Genomic DNA, 14,755 nt, shown 5'->3' with positions numbered 1-14,755 from the left:
CAGCATCCGCTGCCTCACAAAGTGATTGGAAGTCATTGAGCAGTGGAAGGGTAGGGAAGCATCAATTTACAATATTTACAAAATAATTAGGTTTCCACATTCAAATTCAGTTTGGCTCACAATGTTAAAACTGTGTTGAGACATTGCTACTTTTTAAAGCAAGAATTGCCATTGATTTAGCATACAAAAAGGAGATATTGATAAGGGACAGTTGACAATTTATTTAAAACAGAAGATAAATCTGAAGCATTTAAAGGTCTTTCTTTGAGGGCATTTACAACTGATTAAAAAGACAGTTCAGCTGCTAATGGGTTTCAGAGAAAGTCACAGGAAAACACATATTGACATTCTCACAACAGGCACTCAGAAATGGAAGAGATTTAAGTGTTTGAACATACTAAGCCCATAAACATACTAAACATACATAAACAAAAATAACAATACATTGCTATATAAAAGAGACAGACTGTATTTTGGGAAATCATCAGTCTTGCTTTGGAATAAACTCATTTCAGTATGTAATTCTCACCATGTTATTTTTGATTTAACAAACCACATAATAATACTAACTCCTTATGAATACTACAGAAAAAATAAATGTATGCTGAAAATCATATTGATGTTTGTTCTATGCGGTTTCATTTTGCTCAGTGAACATCAAAGCAAGGAATGAGATGTCAGACCAAAATAAAACAGTCAGGTGGAGTCAAAATTGAAAATGTTCACATATACCGATTAGACTAAAAAATGAATATTGAAGTCACTGTATGTCTGAGAGAGTGGTAAGGGTATGGAATGTATTAAATCAAGAGGTATTAAACTCTGTTACAGAGAAGGGTCTCAAGGTGGTTTGGTAACATAATGAAGGTGAGCAACTCTGGGCAAGACTATGTTTTGGGAAGGGCAACACATCAGAGGCTTAACAGATAAAACAGCACAAGCAGTGATTTGTTCCATAATAACCATTATGGATGCTACAACTGATTTCCAAAAAAGCATATTCTATTAATACATTTTTTGTATCTCTAAGAATTATTGGAAGTAATGACCAGAAAGCATTGATAAGAGAAAAAAAACATGCCCATATTAGGAAAACTGAAAAGACTGATCATATTCTTAAACTCTGATATGATGGCTTCCAAAGTGTGACAGCATGTAAAAAGAAAGAAAATTATGACATTATTTTAGCATAGCTTCAGGTGAATAAGGCTTTCAATAGCTCATCTAATTTGTCATCAATGGACAATCCCACCTTTTTTAAATTTTCGAATATCTATTGTTTCCTATGCCAACATTAAAGTAAAACTGATATCTGGAACAAATTTAAAACTTGAACATTTGCTTTTGCTACTTTACATTTGAGATCATATGCCTGATGGTCTACATCATTGTTATAGCACTGTGCTTTCAATTTTGAGCTAATAAAACATTAGTTGAAAGCAAAGTATGTATCATAATATTTGGCTTTTTATTCCTTCATTTTCTCACCTGTTATTGGCTCATTTACTTGTTTATTCATTCATTCTCTATTTACCTGGTCACTGAGTATCCAAACACTTCCCCAGAATTCACTGGCCACGCAACACAGGAACTAATCCTGAATAGGGTGCAGACCCCATCACGGGATTCAGTACTCACTATTTTTTATATAGCACAGATACATATGGAGGAAAACCAAATCACATGCAGCACATTGTTTGGGCATGGAAGAAAATCTGAGTGAGGGGACATGTAAGACTCTTCTGAGAAGGTATGCCAGATATAAAGAAATCTGGAGAGCAAAGCACAGTGAGATAGTAATGCTAAGTACTGCAATGGTATGCTACTCCATCAGCAGTTCATGTTTGCTTAACAGCTACTTGGGACTTTTCCAACTGCACTGCTTAAAGGGGCACTTATTCTTTTACTTAATTCATGTTTTACATTTTCATGGAAGATTTTGCATTCCCTGTTATGTGTTGTCTTGTGTTACGATAAGGCTTAAAAACAATGATATAACATTTGGGGCAAAATATGCAAATTATTATTCCAGAACTTGATGCTATGATGGCAAATATCTCAACAGCCACAGTATACTTCCCTTTTGTACTGAGATAAGCTGGTATGAAAGACAGCCAAACACTAAGAAAGACAGTCATGCTGAAGCTGATAAATTTAGCTTCATTAAAACTATCTGGCAAAGTCCTCACTAGAAAAGCTACAACAAAGCTAATACTTGCCAAGAGACCTAAGTATCCCAGCATGCAGTAGAACATGATTACTGAACCTTCATTGCATTCTACTACAATTTTACCATCTTCTACGTTCATGTTTAGGTCAACAAATGGGGGATAGGTTGGTAGCCAGATGATGCATATAATGACCTGCACCAAGGTACCAAAGAAGACTACGAAGTAGGGGGTTTTTGGTCCTGCATATTTCCTTAATTTGCTGTCAGGCTTAGTTGCTTTAAAAGCAATGACAACTGTGACAGTTTTAGCCAGTATCCCAGAAACAGAGAAGGAGAATATTATTCCAAATCCAGTTTGTCGGAGTAAACAGGTTAGTGTGTTTGGTTTACCAATGAACATCAGTGGACAAAGGAAGCAGAAGAACAGAGAAATAAGAATTAAATAACTGAGTTCACGGTTGTTGGCTTTCACTATTGGAGTGGATCGATACTTGATGAAGGTACACAGGACTGAAATTGTAATTACAGAAGACAATACTGTGGAACTACTCAGAGATTCTCCAAGTTCACTTTCATAAGAGAGGAAGTCAATAGATTTTTGGATGCACCCATCTTGTTTCTCATTTGACCACTGATCTTCTGGGCAACTGAAGCAGTTAATTGAGTCTAAGGGAAAAAAAAGTAAAAGTCAAGGGTACTATTAAAGGATGTAACACATAATCCTTTTGTTACACATTTTTCATGACTGCATCCTTCTGAATATGCTTGCAGATAAGGATGCAGTAATTTTGTACTAGTTTTGTTAGAATCAAATGAGTAACAGTTATTGCATAACTTATTTACAATATTTCAAAGATACAGATTAGATGTCTTCTTTACTATGCCATATAGCAACTGTGATCACAAATGTTGGGTTTATCTTGAAACATTGCTGGTAGATTAACAGATATTTTAATTTATTGACGATGTAAGTACATTTGAACTCATTTTAACCATGAATATTGCCTCAGAGAAAAGGATAGATATGAGCTATAAGGAGAGTTTAAATCATCCAGTCAATTAATATGATTTTCAAGGCAGGAGTAAAGCAGAGTGTCCAAAGAAAGACTTCAGTAGGTTCATAGGTTCATAGGTAGGTACTAGGCTATCTGCCCAAGGGCATTTATAAGCCTAGCCAGAATGTGTCGTCTTTCGCCTCCCTTTTAAATTAGATTCCTGTGCCTCTGTCTAGCAGGGCCATTGAAGTGTAGGTTCATAGGTAGGTACTAGTAAATGATGATATAGCGGTAACGCAAAAGTTTAGCACAGACAACAAAGATCATGCAGAACTCCAGGTTCTTGAATGTGAAGTAGAAACATTTACTGCTGGGACACCTTACTGCAAGAAGATGAATAATCTAAAATTCAGGGTTATAAGATATGAAAATAAAGTGCCCATGAACTTGAGGTCTGAAACCATGACATTAAGTGACCAACTGAATAACAGTGCTGGATTCACTGCTATAGCTGGGGTACAGCTATTAGCGTACAACAGGTAGGTTGTGTAAGTTACACTGGTGAGGGAATTTCATGTCATAACAATAAACATAGTTCAAGAAGCAAATCACACATCTGACAGTTAGTGCTTGGTACACATCCCATTGAATTGACTGATACCCCAAACAGTGGATACATGTGCTGCTAATTATAGTAGTGTGATGGTGCTAAAAATGGATCTTAGGGGAGGGGAGAGGAAAGGATTCTTGACAGGGTGATACCAGTTCGGTACTCTGTACTGTACTACATCATTAAATATTCAGTGGAAAATTCCTAACAATGTGTGTAGAGCACAACAAAATAGCAAGCTGTTCTCTGAATTGGGCAAAAGGAGCCTGAGGAGGTGTTGTTTATACACTGGGCCTACAGTAACCATATGAGCACACAGTCAGACCATACAGAGTAAGGAGAGGAAGGATTATGCGGTATAACTAAATAAAGTACAGAAGGAAATGGAAAAACTCATAACGTTTCTGAAATGTGCTTCTCTTGTTACTCATTCCTGTGTACTTCCACTCATTTCCCATTTGTATAAACCAAGTATTATTTTAATAACATTAAAAAACTATAGAGGAGTATTACATATCACTTATATCAGTTTGTACTGATATCCATGCAGACCATCCGTTTGTATCATCACATTTAAATTGCCATTGTTCTGCAACAATGTCACCACGGTAAGGACAGCCATATGATATATTTTTTGGTGTGTGTGTGTGTGTGTGTGTGTGTGTGTGTGTGTGTGTGTGTGTGTGTGTGTGTGTGTGTGTGTGTGTGTGTGCATGTGTTGGAAGAGATTTCATGTTTAGAAAACTATAATTGAAACACTAATGAGATCATTAGTTCGGCTTCCACAAGAATCCCATCTGTTTGCTGGTGAGATCCTTGGTAACTGGTACACAACAATTCTATACCTGAATTTGGTTTAGTGTGGTAATTCCTGTTTTACAGTTAATTTACCTATTTTCTGCATGCCTTGTTTGTCTGTATTAATGTAACATGTCTACAGCCAGATTACTCAATCAGGAGCTGGTCTTTTTCATATAAATTTCTTCACATCAGCCATGTGTAGTGCAACTCATGTTTCTAGCTCTATCTAATAAAAATAAATATGCAGTGCCACGATTTTAATATAGAGTGGAGACCAAGAGACAGGACTGAAAAATAATGTCCAGCAAGCAGCCAGTGTTTCATAGAACAAAGATCAAATTCCAGTTTATCCCAATACCTGCTGTTACACGTTCAGTGTGCTAGCTTCACTACATCACCCAGCTTAGCTCCATATTTGTTTTTATGTTATTTAATTGCTAATCAGGTAAACCTGCTAGGTGCAAGCATCTTTTCAGGGGTGATAACAGATCACTGGATAAAAAAAATCTTGTAAATCTAGAAAGCTCTTGGGGGTATGGGAATACTACCTAATTAAGCAATTTGTTTTACTTTGGAAAAGTAGATGAAGGGTAGCAAAGAAATTAAAAATCTAGTACTACAAAATTTAGCTTATAAGTATCTCACTAATGTAATCCTTTACAATAAATTGCCAAACTGTTTGAAAAAGTCAAATATAATACAGGAAAGACCTCATATCATGACACTTGTTAAATACAGGAGAGGTAGGGAACAATCCTATGTCATTAAATATAGCAAAAATTTCCCAAGCTGAAGTAGTTGCTAGTATGACCTGCTGAGATGCCCTTAAGATGCATGCAGGCTCAAGCCCTTAGTCTTAGAAAGTTCAGGGTTGGAAAGAGGAGCTGTTAGACCTCACCAAGAGGATCGCTGGCCTCAAACAATTGCCTATGCCGACTGGCTCAACAAACTGAAACTCTACTCGGTCGCATACCTCTTACTCAGAGGAGACCTCTGTCTGACATACAAAGCTATGTCAAACCCGGAATTATTGGACATGCTCCACTTGAAGAAATCCCAATCTCTCCGAGCTACACGCACTAGGGATCTAAATCTCACCACAGCAATGAATAGGACATGCTGGAGGGATAGATTAGTGACAAAGAGACTTCCCATGCTCTGGAACAAGATTCCCATCCACATCAAGCAGAGCTCATCATTAGCACTATTCAAGAAAAACCTTGATAAGTGGATGGGTGATAGGAAATTCAGCCCTGGGGTTATGTCTGGGGCACTGCTCAATAGAGGGGCAAAAATTTAACAATACATGGGTGATGAAAGCCAATACACTGGTGGCTAGGCTTGCCTTGGCCCTCGGGCCAATAGCCTAGTACCTACCTATGAACCAAAGAATGGGGGCACAGGGATGGCTGGAAAGTATGAAGCATAACGAGGGAGATTTCATCAGATTTTGGAGGAAAAATGTAAAACTGTGAGATGAAACCAGATCTCACTTAAAATCAGGGACTGTTGGCAGGTGTGGCTGTTTTTTTTTTTTTATTCCATGAATTAGCTTTCTAGAACATACAGATTAGTAAGACAGGGCACTTAGCTGGCATATAGTAGAAAACACTGATAGAATAAGAGGGCCAGCAGCCAACTGTAAAGGATAATGTGTGATAGATGAATGCTAATGCAGTTAAAAAGTAGAGTGAGCAAAGCAGCTCTGCAGCAAGTACTACTGTATGACACAGTAACCTGGGCAGTAGAAGCAGACCAGCTGAGGAAGCTAGAGGTAACAGAGATGAAATGCCTGAAATGGGTGCTAGGATGCATGCTGTGAGACGGACCATGAAATGAAGACATCAGAAAAGATCTAAGAGAACAGATTATGGTGGTCCAGGCATATGTGCAGCAAAACTGAAGGTAAGCTGCAGAAGAAGATTTGAGAGAGGCAGAAAGAAATCAAGAGGAAACAATGGTGTCTAGCAAAGAGATGGACAGATTGCATGACAGAAGACATGACAGTCAGGCATGATAACTAAACATGGTAGGAGAGTGGCACTGAATCAGCAGAGATGGTGACAGTTAAAGTGACACTCGGAAACCATGTAGAAAATGGTAAAAATACATTGATGATGATGATGATGATTAGGAAGCACTGTATAAAGTTATATTAATTATCTAAAGGAGTCAGAAAAGTAAAATTTGTGAAGTATAACCAATGAGACCACTAATCAGTAATCAAATCAATAAAACATTTAACTTGAGGGAAGTGTTGCTTGCTTAGGATATATATTTGTTCATATGTCACATTGTGAGAAACAGTGAAACTTTTCACATTTCTGTCAATAACTTGGTAACAGAGCATACAAAAATGAATAATACTTCAGTCTGAAGTTGACAGGTTTATAGTATATGTTTGAAGTTTGAAAACTTCAAACATTAAATAATCGAATTTAAATGTTCAAAGTTTCAAACATCGAACATATAATTAAAAAAAAACAAACAAAAAAACAAACAGAACTTACCTGACTAGTGTAGGCAGGGGAGCAAGCTGCCCTGCACCCCCAACATTCCCCGCTCTTTAAATATGCCAAATCCGAGACCATACTATAGTGCGGCAAAGGGAAGAGTTCCCTTACTGCATTGTATTACGGTCTTGGAGTTGGTATATTTAAAGAGCGGGGGTGGAGTGGGAGGTGAAGGGGGGCTTGCCCCCCTGCCTACAGCTCTTAGTTTTGGGTTTGTTTGTTTTTTTTTGTTTTTTTTTTACATATGTTCAAAGTTTTATAACTTCGAACATTTAAATTTGATATTTTAATGTTAGAAGTTATAAAATTTCGAACATATGATATAGACCGAAGTAGACATCTGAAAGGAAACAGTGTCTGCATTTAATAAGTCCTATTATAATTGATAGGATACTGGTTGTGATTCACATACATGCTGAGCAATATACAGGGTGCACTTGTACCAGAATTCGCCATCTGTATTGGACTATTTCACTGACTCACATTATGATGCAATGCAGTGTGCTCAAATGTATATCACAAGATATGTGCAATGACTGCCCAATCACATGTGATTGAAATGGGATAGTAAAATGTGGCCTTATTAACAGTAAACTACATGCAAAGTGAGCATAACTGAGATTCACAGCCATACCCAATGACTCATGCAGCCTTGTGCATCAGACTATAAAAGGACAAACCACACCAACATTTTTATTTCTCTTGTAATTCACAATAATGTTTGAGTCACAGCATTCATCATGCCACAAATTGTAATGCTTAATGAAACAGGTTCTCATCGATTTGCAAGAGAATGCTATCTAATAACAATGTAAACAGTGCCATCAGCATATCACTTATAATAGTTTCTATAATCAGGAGATTATTGATTACTTTAGAGCTGATCTAGTCATTTTGTGGGTCTTGGCTGATGTGTGTCACTCACACAGAGAATCAACAGGAATGTGTGGAAGGTCAAAGTATGTTTCACTCTCTTCTTTAAACTATGGAGTTTGCTGAGTTACCAGGGAAGACAGGGGAAAAAAACACTACAAGCAGTTGACCTCAGAGTGGATATATGCATGCTTTTAAAGGTAAGATGTCTATATTGTACAACATGAGTCTACCCTAATGCAATATTTCAGTGATTACAGGACCAGTACATCATCCTATTGCTATATAATATACAGATTTGCAAAAGCTGTTGAAAAGCTAGTGAACATGCAGGTAGAAATGTTAAGAAAAAAAACACCAACTGTTGTTCCATACCTCACATATGTCTAGTTATACTGTAGTATCTCAATGCTTTCCACAGGTGTCAACAAAAGTAAGCAGTGCAACACCTTCCCTGAGGTCATTCAGAGTATTCACCCTTTGTTAGGACACTAATTCTACTAACAATGAAAGTTTTCTTTGTGAAATATCTCCATGTTAGCTCAGAGTCTACTAGATAGGTGGGTTCTTCTTCAACATAGATGGGATCTCCTTATGGAGGCAGAGACTGATGTGAGGCTTTGGTAGGCCACCAGTCAGATGATAGTGTTACCCTAACAATGTTACCCAACTATGAACTATGTAAGAGGCCTTTATCAATGAGAGACTTCTCTGGTGGTGCATCCTGCAGGTTGTGTTTGGCTGACACTTGGTATTGGTGCCTTTTGCTTGGGACACAATTATATCATGCCTAATCAGATTACCTGCAGTATTTGTGGGAATGCATTAGCTAGAAAATGCTATTACAGTGGTTACAGCAAATCCATGCTTTTGTTTTTTCAACACTTCAGTGAATACTTACTTGCTTATTCAATGAACTCCTCTTTAGATGTGTGCTGGTGTAATTTAAAATGTGGCACCTTATGCTTGTATTCCTCTAAATTATTTTTCTTCTCTATAGGCACTTTTACTGAAATTTGTGCAAGGCTGGTTAATAATAATCCTATTTGTTAACCTGGTAGTTTCACTGGACATGGTCCCTTTTCAGAGGTGACCTGGGAGAAATGGCTAAGTAAGTAATTTGTTCAAGTTCACACATTAGTCAAATGATAACTGAAGGAATCAAACCCTGCACCCCAGGGACTACAGCTCCCAGCCTTAATCTCTGTACCAACTGCCAGCAGCATACAGCAGTTATTTAATTTTCCTTCTCACATTTATATTAAAAAGCCAATTCATAGTCATCTAAACAATGCAGCCACATCTTTAGATGAATATAGGCACATTCTTTAATGCTGTGTCCTGACAGATAGGCTGTAGTATAGGCCTCCTTGGATGATATTGGAGGCCCTGTGATTCGATCGGGCAGCTTGGGTATAAGAAATGCCCATCATCACTGTTGAAACTGCTACAAAGTCTGGCCAAGGCCTATGACACAGCAAGCATATCTTCAAAGTTCATCTCAAATGTTCTAGTGGGCAGAATAGCAACAACTGACCATGATAACCCATGTCTGGAGGGGTTTAGGCTACGCTCTACCATCCTGTAACTCAATTCTTCCACAAAGGTTGCATAGCAGTTTGAGGGTCAACATAAATCCTAAACTGGTCTTTCTAGTAAAGGAGTTCATAGGTTCATAGTTTTATACTTGGCTGTTGACCACCATGACCTTTATAAGTGTAGCCATGCAATCCAACCCAAATGCATCCTTGTATATTATGGGAGTTTATTAGGTGGCAGTATGCTAGTTAAGAAGTTTCTAGAGGTTATGTGGTGGGTATGCTAGTTTGGGCATTACTCTCTGTCACTGTTTACCAGAAACATGGGGAACAGATCTGGGATGAATTTCTAGTTTCCCATCCATTGGGTTGCACTTAAATAGGGATAGAAATAGGCTCTGCTTCACATAGATGGGAAGCCTGTTGCAGAACACGGGAGTTCTCTGTGACACATATCTGTTTCACCCATGTCTTATGTTGTACAACACGTATTACTGAGAGCTCCAATATTCATATTTGCAGCATGGTATATGCACCACTGTCACTAGCCTTGTCTTTTTTATGTTGGCATAGTACTTCAATGTAACCTTTTCAAGGTGTCATAACTTCTTAAACCTTTTATAACCCATGGTGATCATGGGAATTGGTTTGTTTATAAGAAGGAATTTCTGTCAAGTCTTCCACTGAGTTTCACTATTAAAATTTATGTTGTTGCTGTTTGTTTCCTTAAAAATTATATTTGCAATGATAGAAGGATGGTGATCCATTTTTTTGTATGAGTAGCATGAGTTTATGTCTATTTAATTACTGCAGCTGTGGTCACCAAATGCCACATCTTTGTACCTACAAAAGTCCTTATAAAGAGTGTCATATGTTTTAAGCTGTTGCTGTATGTGATACAGGATGCATGCCATACATTGTACTGTTATACTTGGCTGTTTGTGAAATAGGGAGCCTTTTGGTACATACTTCAACCATGTACCAAGATAGTGTGCTACACTCTATGTTTATGAATATCACCCAAAGTCATTTCAGTGCATTATGATCATTCTATAACTCTCTATGCCACACTTGTAAAAGTATTTGGTAATTATTGGTCTACATTTTAGAAGTATGTGAAACGTCATTGTCTAGTAGTTCATAATTTTTACAGCAACTTATATAAAAAATGAGCAATGGCTTATATTGCTGTACTCACTTTTATCAACTGTAAAATGGGCCCCTTTTGCTTTAAATAATATGTATCAATAAGAAAAAAAGAAGCATGATTTCTGTTGCCTTGAATTTATAAAAATATATAGTTTCCTACTTTTAAATTATGTGTGAGTACAGTGTCTATTTTATGTTGGCAATGTATTTCAGTATAATCTTTTCCACAGTATCATAACTTCTTAACCCCTTCATGACTCTTGGTCATCACAGGACTTGGTTTGTTCCTAAGAAGAAATTTATGTCAAGTCTTCCAAAGATTTTGTCTATTACGATGTATGTCATTGCTATTTACATCCTTATAAAGCTCTGTAAATGCTGTCTCCAAGGTGAATATTTGCAATGATATATTCAAAAGGCTTTGTCTAAGGTATGCATAAATCTTTCAGCATTCCCATTGGCTAGTGGCCATAAGAGGTGTCAAGCCAATATGTAAAACACAAATATCATGCAAACTTCCTCTACCACCTCACTAACGTGTATTAAGGGTAACCCTTACCCTGCCTTTGACCCTGCCCCCAAACATACATCTTACCTTAGGAAAAACTCTTTCCATTATTCTACCACTGCACAAGAAGCTCAGGCAAACATCATATACAGTGGCACATGCTCATAACACTAAATCTGATACCCATACTCTAATCCTAACTGACATTTTCACAGATACTCTCACCTTTAATGCCAAAAGTTTCAGTATATTCAAACATTTTGGCATTAAAACCATAAAAAAATACTTATCTCATCTACCCCCTGTCAACATTCTTCCTTTTGCAGTCTCCAGCATTCAAGAAAGAGTATATTGATAAAATGCCCAAGGACTTCACTCTGTTGATAAACAAATGATTTGACAGAGTGAAATCAATGGTGGATTATAACAGGGACAATTTGTATGGTCACTGTGGGCCCGCATCACCAGTGGAGTCTGTGGTCTAGCATTCAACATGTGTATTTTCTAGATTATGTGAAAATGCAGTATGGTTAGTTATCTGGTTTTGGCCTTTGAAAGGCACTTTGAAAGGTCATTTGATAGAGCTACCACATTTATCAAGTCTGTAGAGAATGCACATGTGTTCTTCATCAGTGTGATGGGAAGTCCTGGGAAACCAATTAATTTTCCACCAGCTCCTGTAGCTGAATGAGTCACTAGACAATGCCAAGAAGCCTGGAAAGTTTAAATAATAGACTCATGGATGAATGTGTCAATATGTGTTTTTATTATGGGCATATCTATTATTATCATTATTATTAGTTGTAGTAGTGTTTTATTAACTCTTTAGTTTTCTTTTATGATAGCTCAGCAGCAGGAGCTTGTGCCTTCCTCAGGAGTGTTATGTATGACTCTGCCTTTCTACCACTGGAAGATATAAGCAAATATCCTAAACTTCTAGACCATTTTAATCTTTAAGTGGTTTGCAAAACCATCCCTGTTTTCCATCATATGTTTTGTCTGGTCCAGGTAATTTTTTTGATTTTTAGGGCTAATCGTGGTAGTCCCTAATTAATGACAGTCATTTGAGTTTCAGTCTACATATCTGTCAGAAAACTGCATGTTCTTCTTCTTTTGGCTTTTTCCTGGTTAGGGGTTGCCACAGTGGATCATCTGTCTGCTCATAATTGGCAGTGGAGTTTTACGGTGTCGAGTTGCCAGCCCAGCACCCAACCTTCCACAGAAGGCACGTCAAAAAACTGCATGTTAATACAAAATATTATTCTAGCAAATTTTTAAGTATTTTGAGATGATTATATAATGAAATGTCAACATGTTAAGTGATTAACACACAAACCTTTGAAAACAACATGTTGACTATTCATTATATCAATAGCACAAATTATCAACACTCAGTACATTGAATACGGAAAATACTTTCCTTTTCAGATGTGCTAACCATAACCTGATGATATTCACCTACAATTTGTTAGTATAGTGCTAATGTTAAAGGAAAGGCCCTTAGCTGGTAAGCTACACTTTAGAGTTAGTGGCAGGGGCACAGGTATGGTTAGGGTTAACAAGTATTGCTAAGGTGGGCAAGGGGGCTTAATAATTTGGAAGATACTTTACTTCACACTCAGTAAACATACTATAACATGGAAACTGTTATTCTAGCAACTTTCTAAGTATTTAAGGTCTGTATTTAAAATATGTTTTTAATTATATTTTTATTTCACTTGCACTAACAATTTGAGAAATATTACTGAATTATCACACTCAAACAAGGTGTTCAATGCATAGTGGATATAATGGATTGATAGGGATTGGGAGCTGATTGTGGATGAAAGTGACTTACTCTGTTGTCATTTGCTCAATTTAAATAGTCTCTTTCTACATTACAAGTGTGAATGTGTTTGAAAAAAGTTAGGAAAATGAGTGATTGTGCTACTGTTTGTGGAAAGCAAAGCTGAACTTTCATAGCTCTCAGTTGTCCCCAATTTTGCAGAATGACCCTGATTATGTCTACATTTTTTAATTCTATTGATTACATTGTAATTTTCTGACAAATCTTTTATAATTGCAGTCAGTCAATAAATAATAACAGACATTTGAGTTTCAGATTTTGTATCTATCAGAAAATGCAAACTGTTTTTTTAGCAACTTATTCAATATATAAAAGTTGTTGTTGTTTGTCTTTCCGGCTTTTTGGTAAGGGGTCTATATAAAAGTAATATTTAAAATTTAAATTCAATTTTCTGACTTTGACCCTTATTGTTATTATTATTTATTAATTTATTTATTTGCTGATTCTTATGCTAAAATGTTAATAGGTATTATTTCTTAGCACCCTCATATGAGGTATACACATCAAAGAGTCAATAACTGATGAAAGGGGAGGTGGAGCTGTTTCTTGATGAAAGTAACTTGCTCTGCTATTTACCCAGTTTAAACAGTGTAGCTTTGCATGCTGCTGCCATTTGTGTGAAATAACTTGAAATACTTTGCTCTGGTTACTTTGTAAATGTGTGAAACAAACCTGAAATCCATTATTGTGTTCCTACACAGGATGCACTGGGGCTATAATTGTTTATTACAGTTACTATATATATGAGAATGACTGTTCCTTCTGTAATGCACAAGTTAAATAGTCATTTGTCTGCCTTTGCAGGTGTAATATCATTTGAAACTTTTTTTTCAATCAACATCAGACATTTAGGGTGTACACCATCATCTGGTAGTAATTGCTAAGTACAGTGCTCGGTAGATTATACAATAATAATGCAATAGTTTGTGTGGTCCTTTTATGGATAAAAATGTTCAGAAATTGGTAATATTGATATTATTACTTAGTTAATGTTGTCTCCCTTATTGCTTCAAAAATGTTGTAGATTATTTATTTGATAGTAGGGTATATGTGTTAGTCCTCAGACCCTTAGGGCAACAGCTGTACTAACAGAACAAAAAAGACAGTAGAATACATGGTAAGATATTAAATAACTTCCATGATTACAAACAAATGCAAATTAAAACAAATTATAAACATACAAATTGAAAAAAATATCTCTCTCTCTCTCTCTCTCTATATATATATATATATATATATATAAAACATATATGGATATAGAGATATTAACTTTCTCAAAATACAATTTGATATACAAGATGACAGATCATTAAACCATTTTTGACATGATGTTTACAATATGTACATGTAGAAAATTATTTTGCATCCTAAGATAGCAGAGGGAGAGAATGGCATTTTTTAATTTATAGATTATACCAGATATAAACAGAGCTTTATGAGAGACTTCATTTACTTTGATAGCTGTTACCCTTGGTCTAAATGTCTACCTGTTTGATGTGCTATATGCTACCCTTTTCTGTGAAACAGGAGCATGATGCTTCTTTGGTCAGCATGAATCTGCTTATTTTGTTGATTGCTGTTTGTAGCTTTTGAACATTTATAATAGAATGGAATGTTGTAAAAGGTAGTCTGTATTCAAGTTTGGGTATTGGATATTAATACTTATTTGGCTAACACTTTGTAGATTCTTAGACTTTGCAGATTGGAGACTTTATATCAATATTTGAATTGACTATGACTTTTGGTAGTGGT

General features: G+C 36.3%; 1 protein-coding gene across 1 annotated transcript in view; it reads right to left on the bottom strand.

Annotated features, from left to right (window-relative positions):
• Positions 1 to 1,919: 1,919 nt before the first annotated feature.
• The window catches only part of LOC122801267 (extracellular calcium-sensing receptor-like), a 124,439-nt gene continuing 111,603 nt past the window's right edge, over positions 1,920 to 14,755 (bottom strand). The window contains exon 5 of the mRNA XM_044070817.1: positions 1,920 to 2,836. Coding sequence (XP_043926752.1) covers positions 1,920 to 2,836 — 917 coding nt within the window. The remainder of the gene's footprint in view (positions 2,837 to 14,755) is intronic.

The sequence above is a fragment of the Protopterus annectens genome, chromosome 4.part1 (genome assembly GCF_019279795.1).
Source record: "Protopterus annectens isolate FY-2018-M chromosome 4.part1, PAN1.0, whole genome shotgun sequence".
Taxonomy (NCBI): domain Eukaryota; kingdom Metazoa; phylum Chordata; order Ceratodontiformes; family Protopteridae; genus Protopterus; species Protopterus annectens.
The sequence above is the reverse complement of the archived record's forward strand: the minus strand, read 5'-3'. Positions and strand labels throughout refer to the sequence as shown.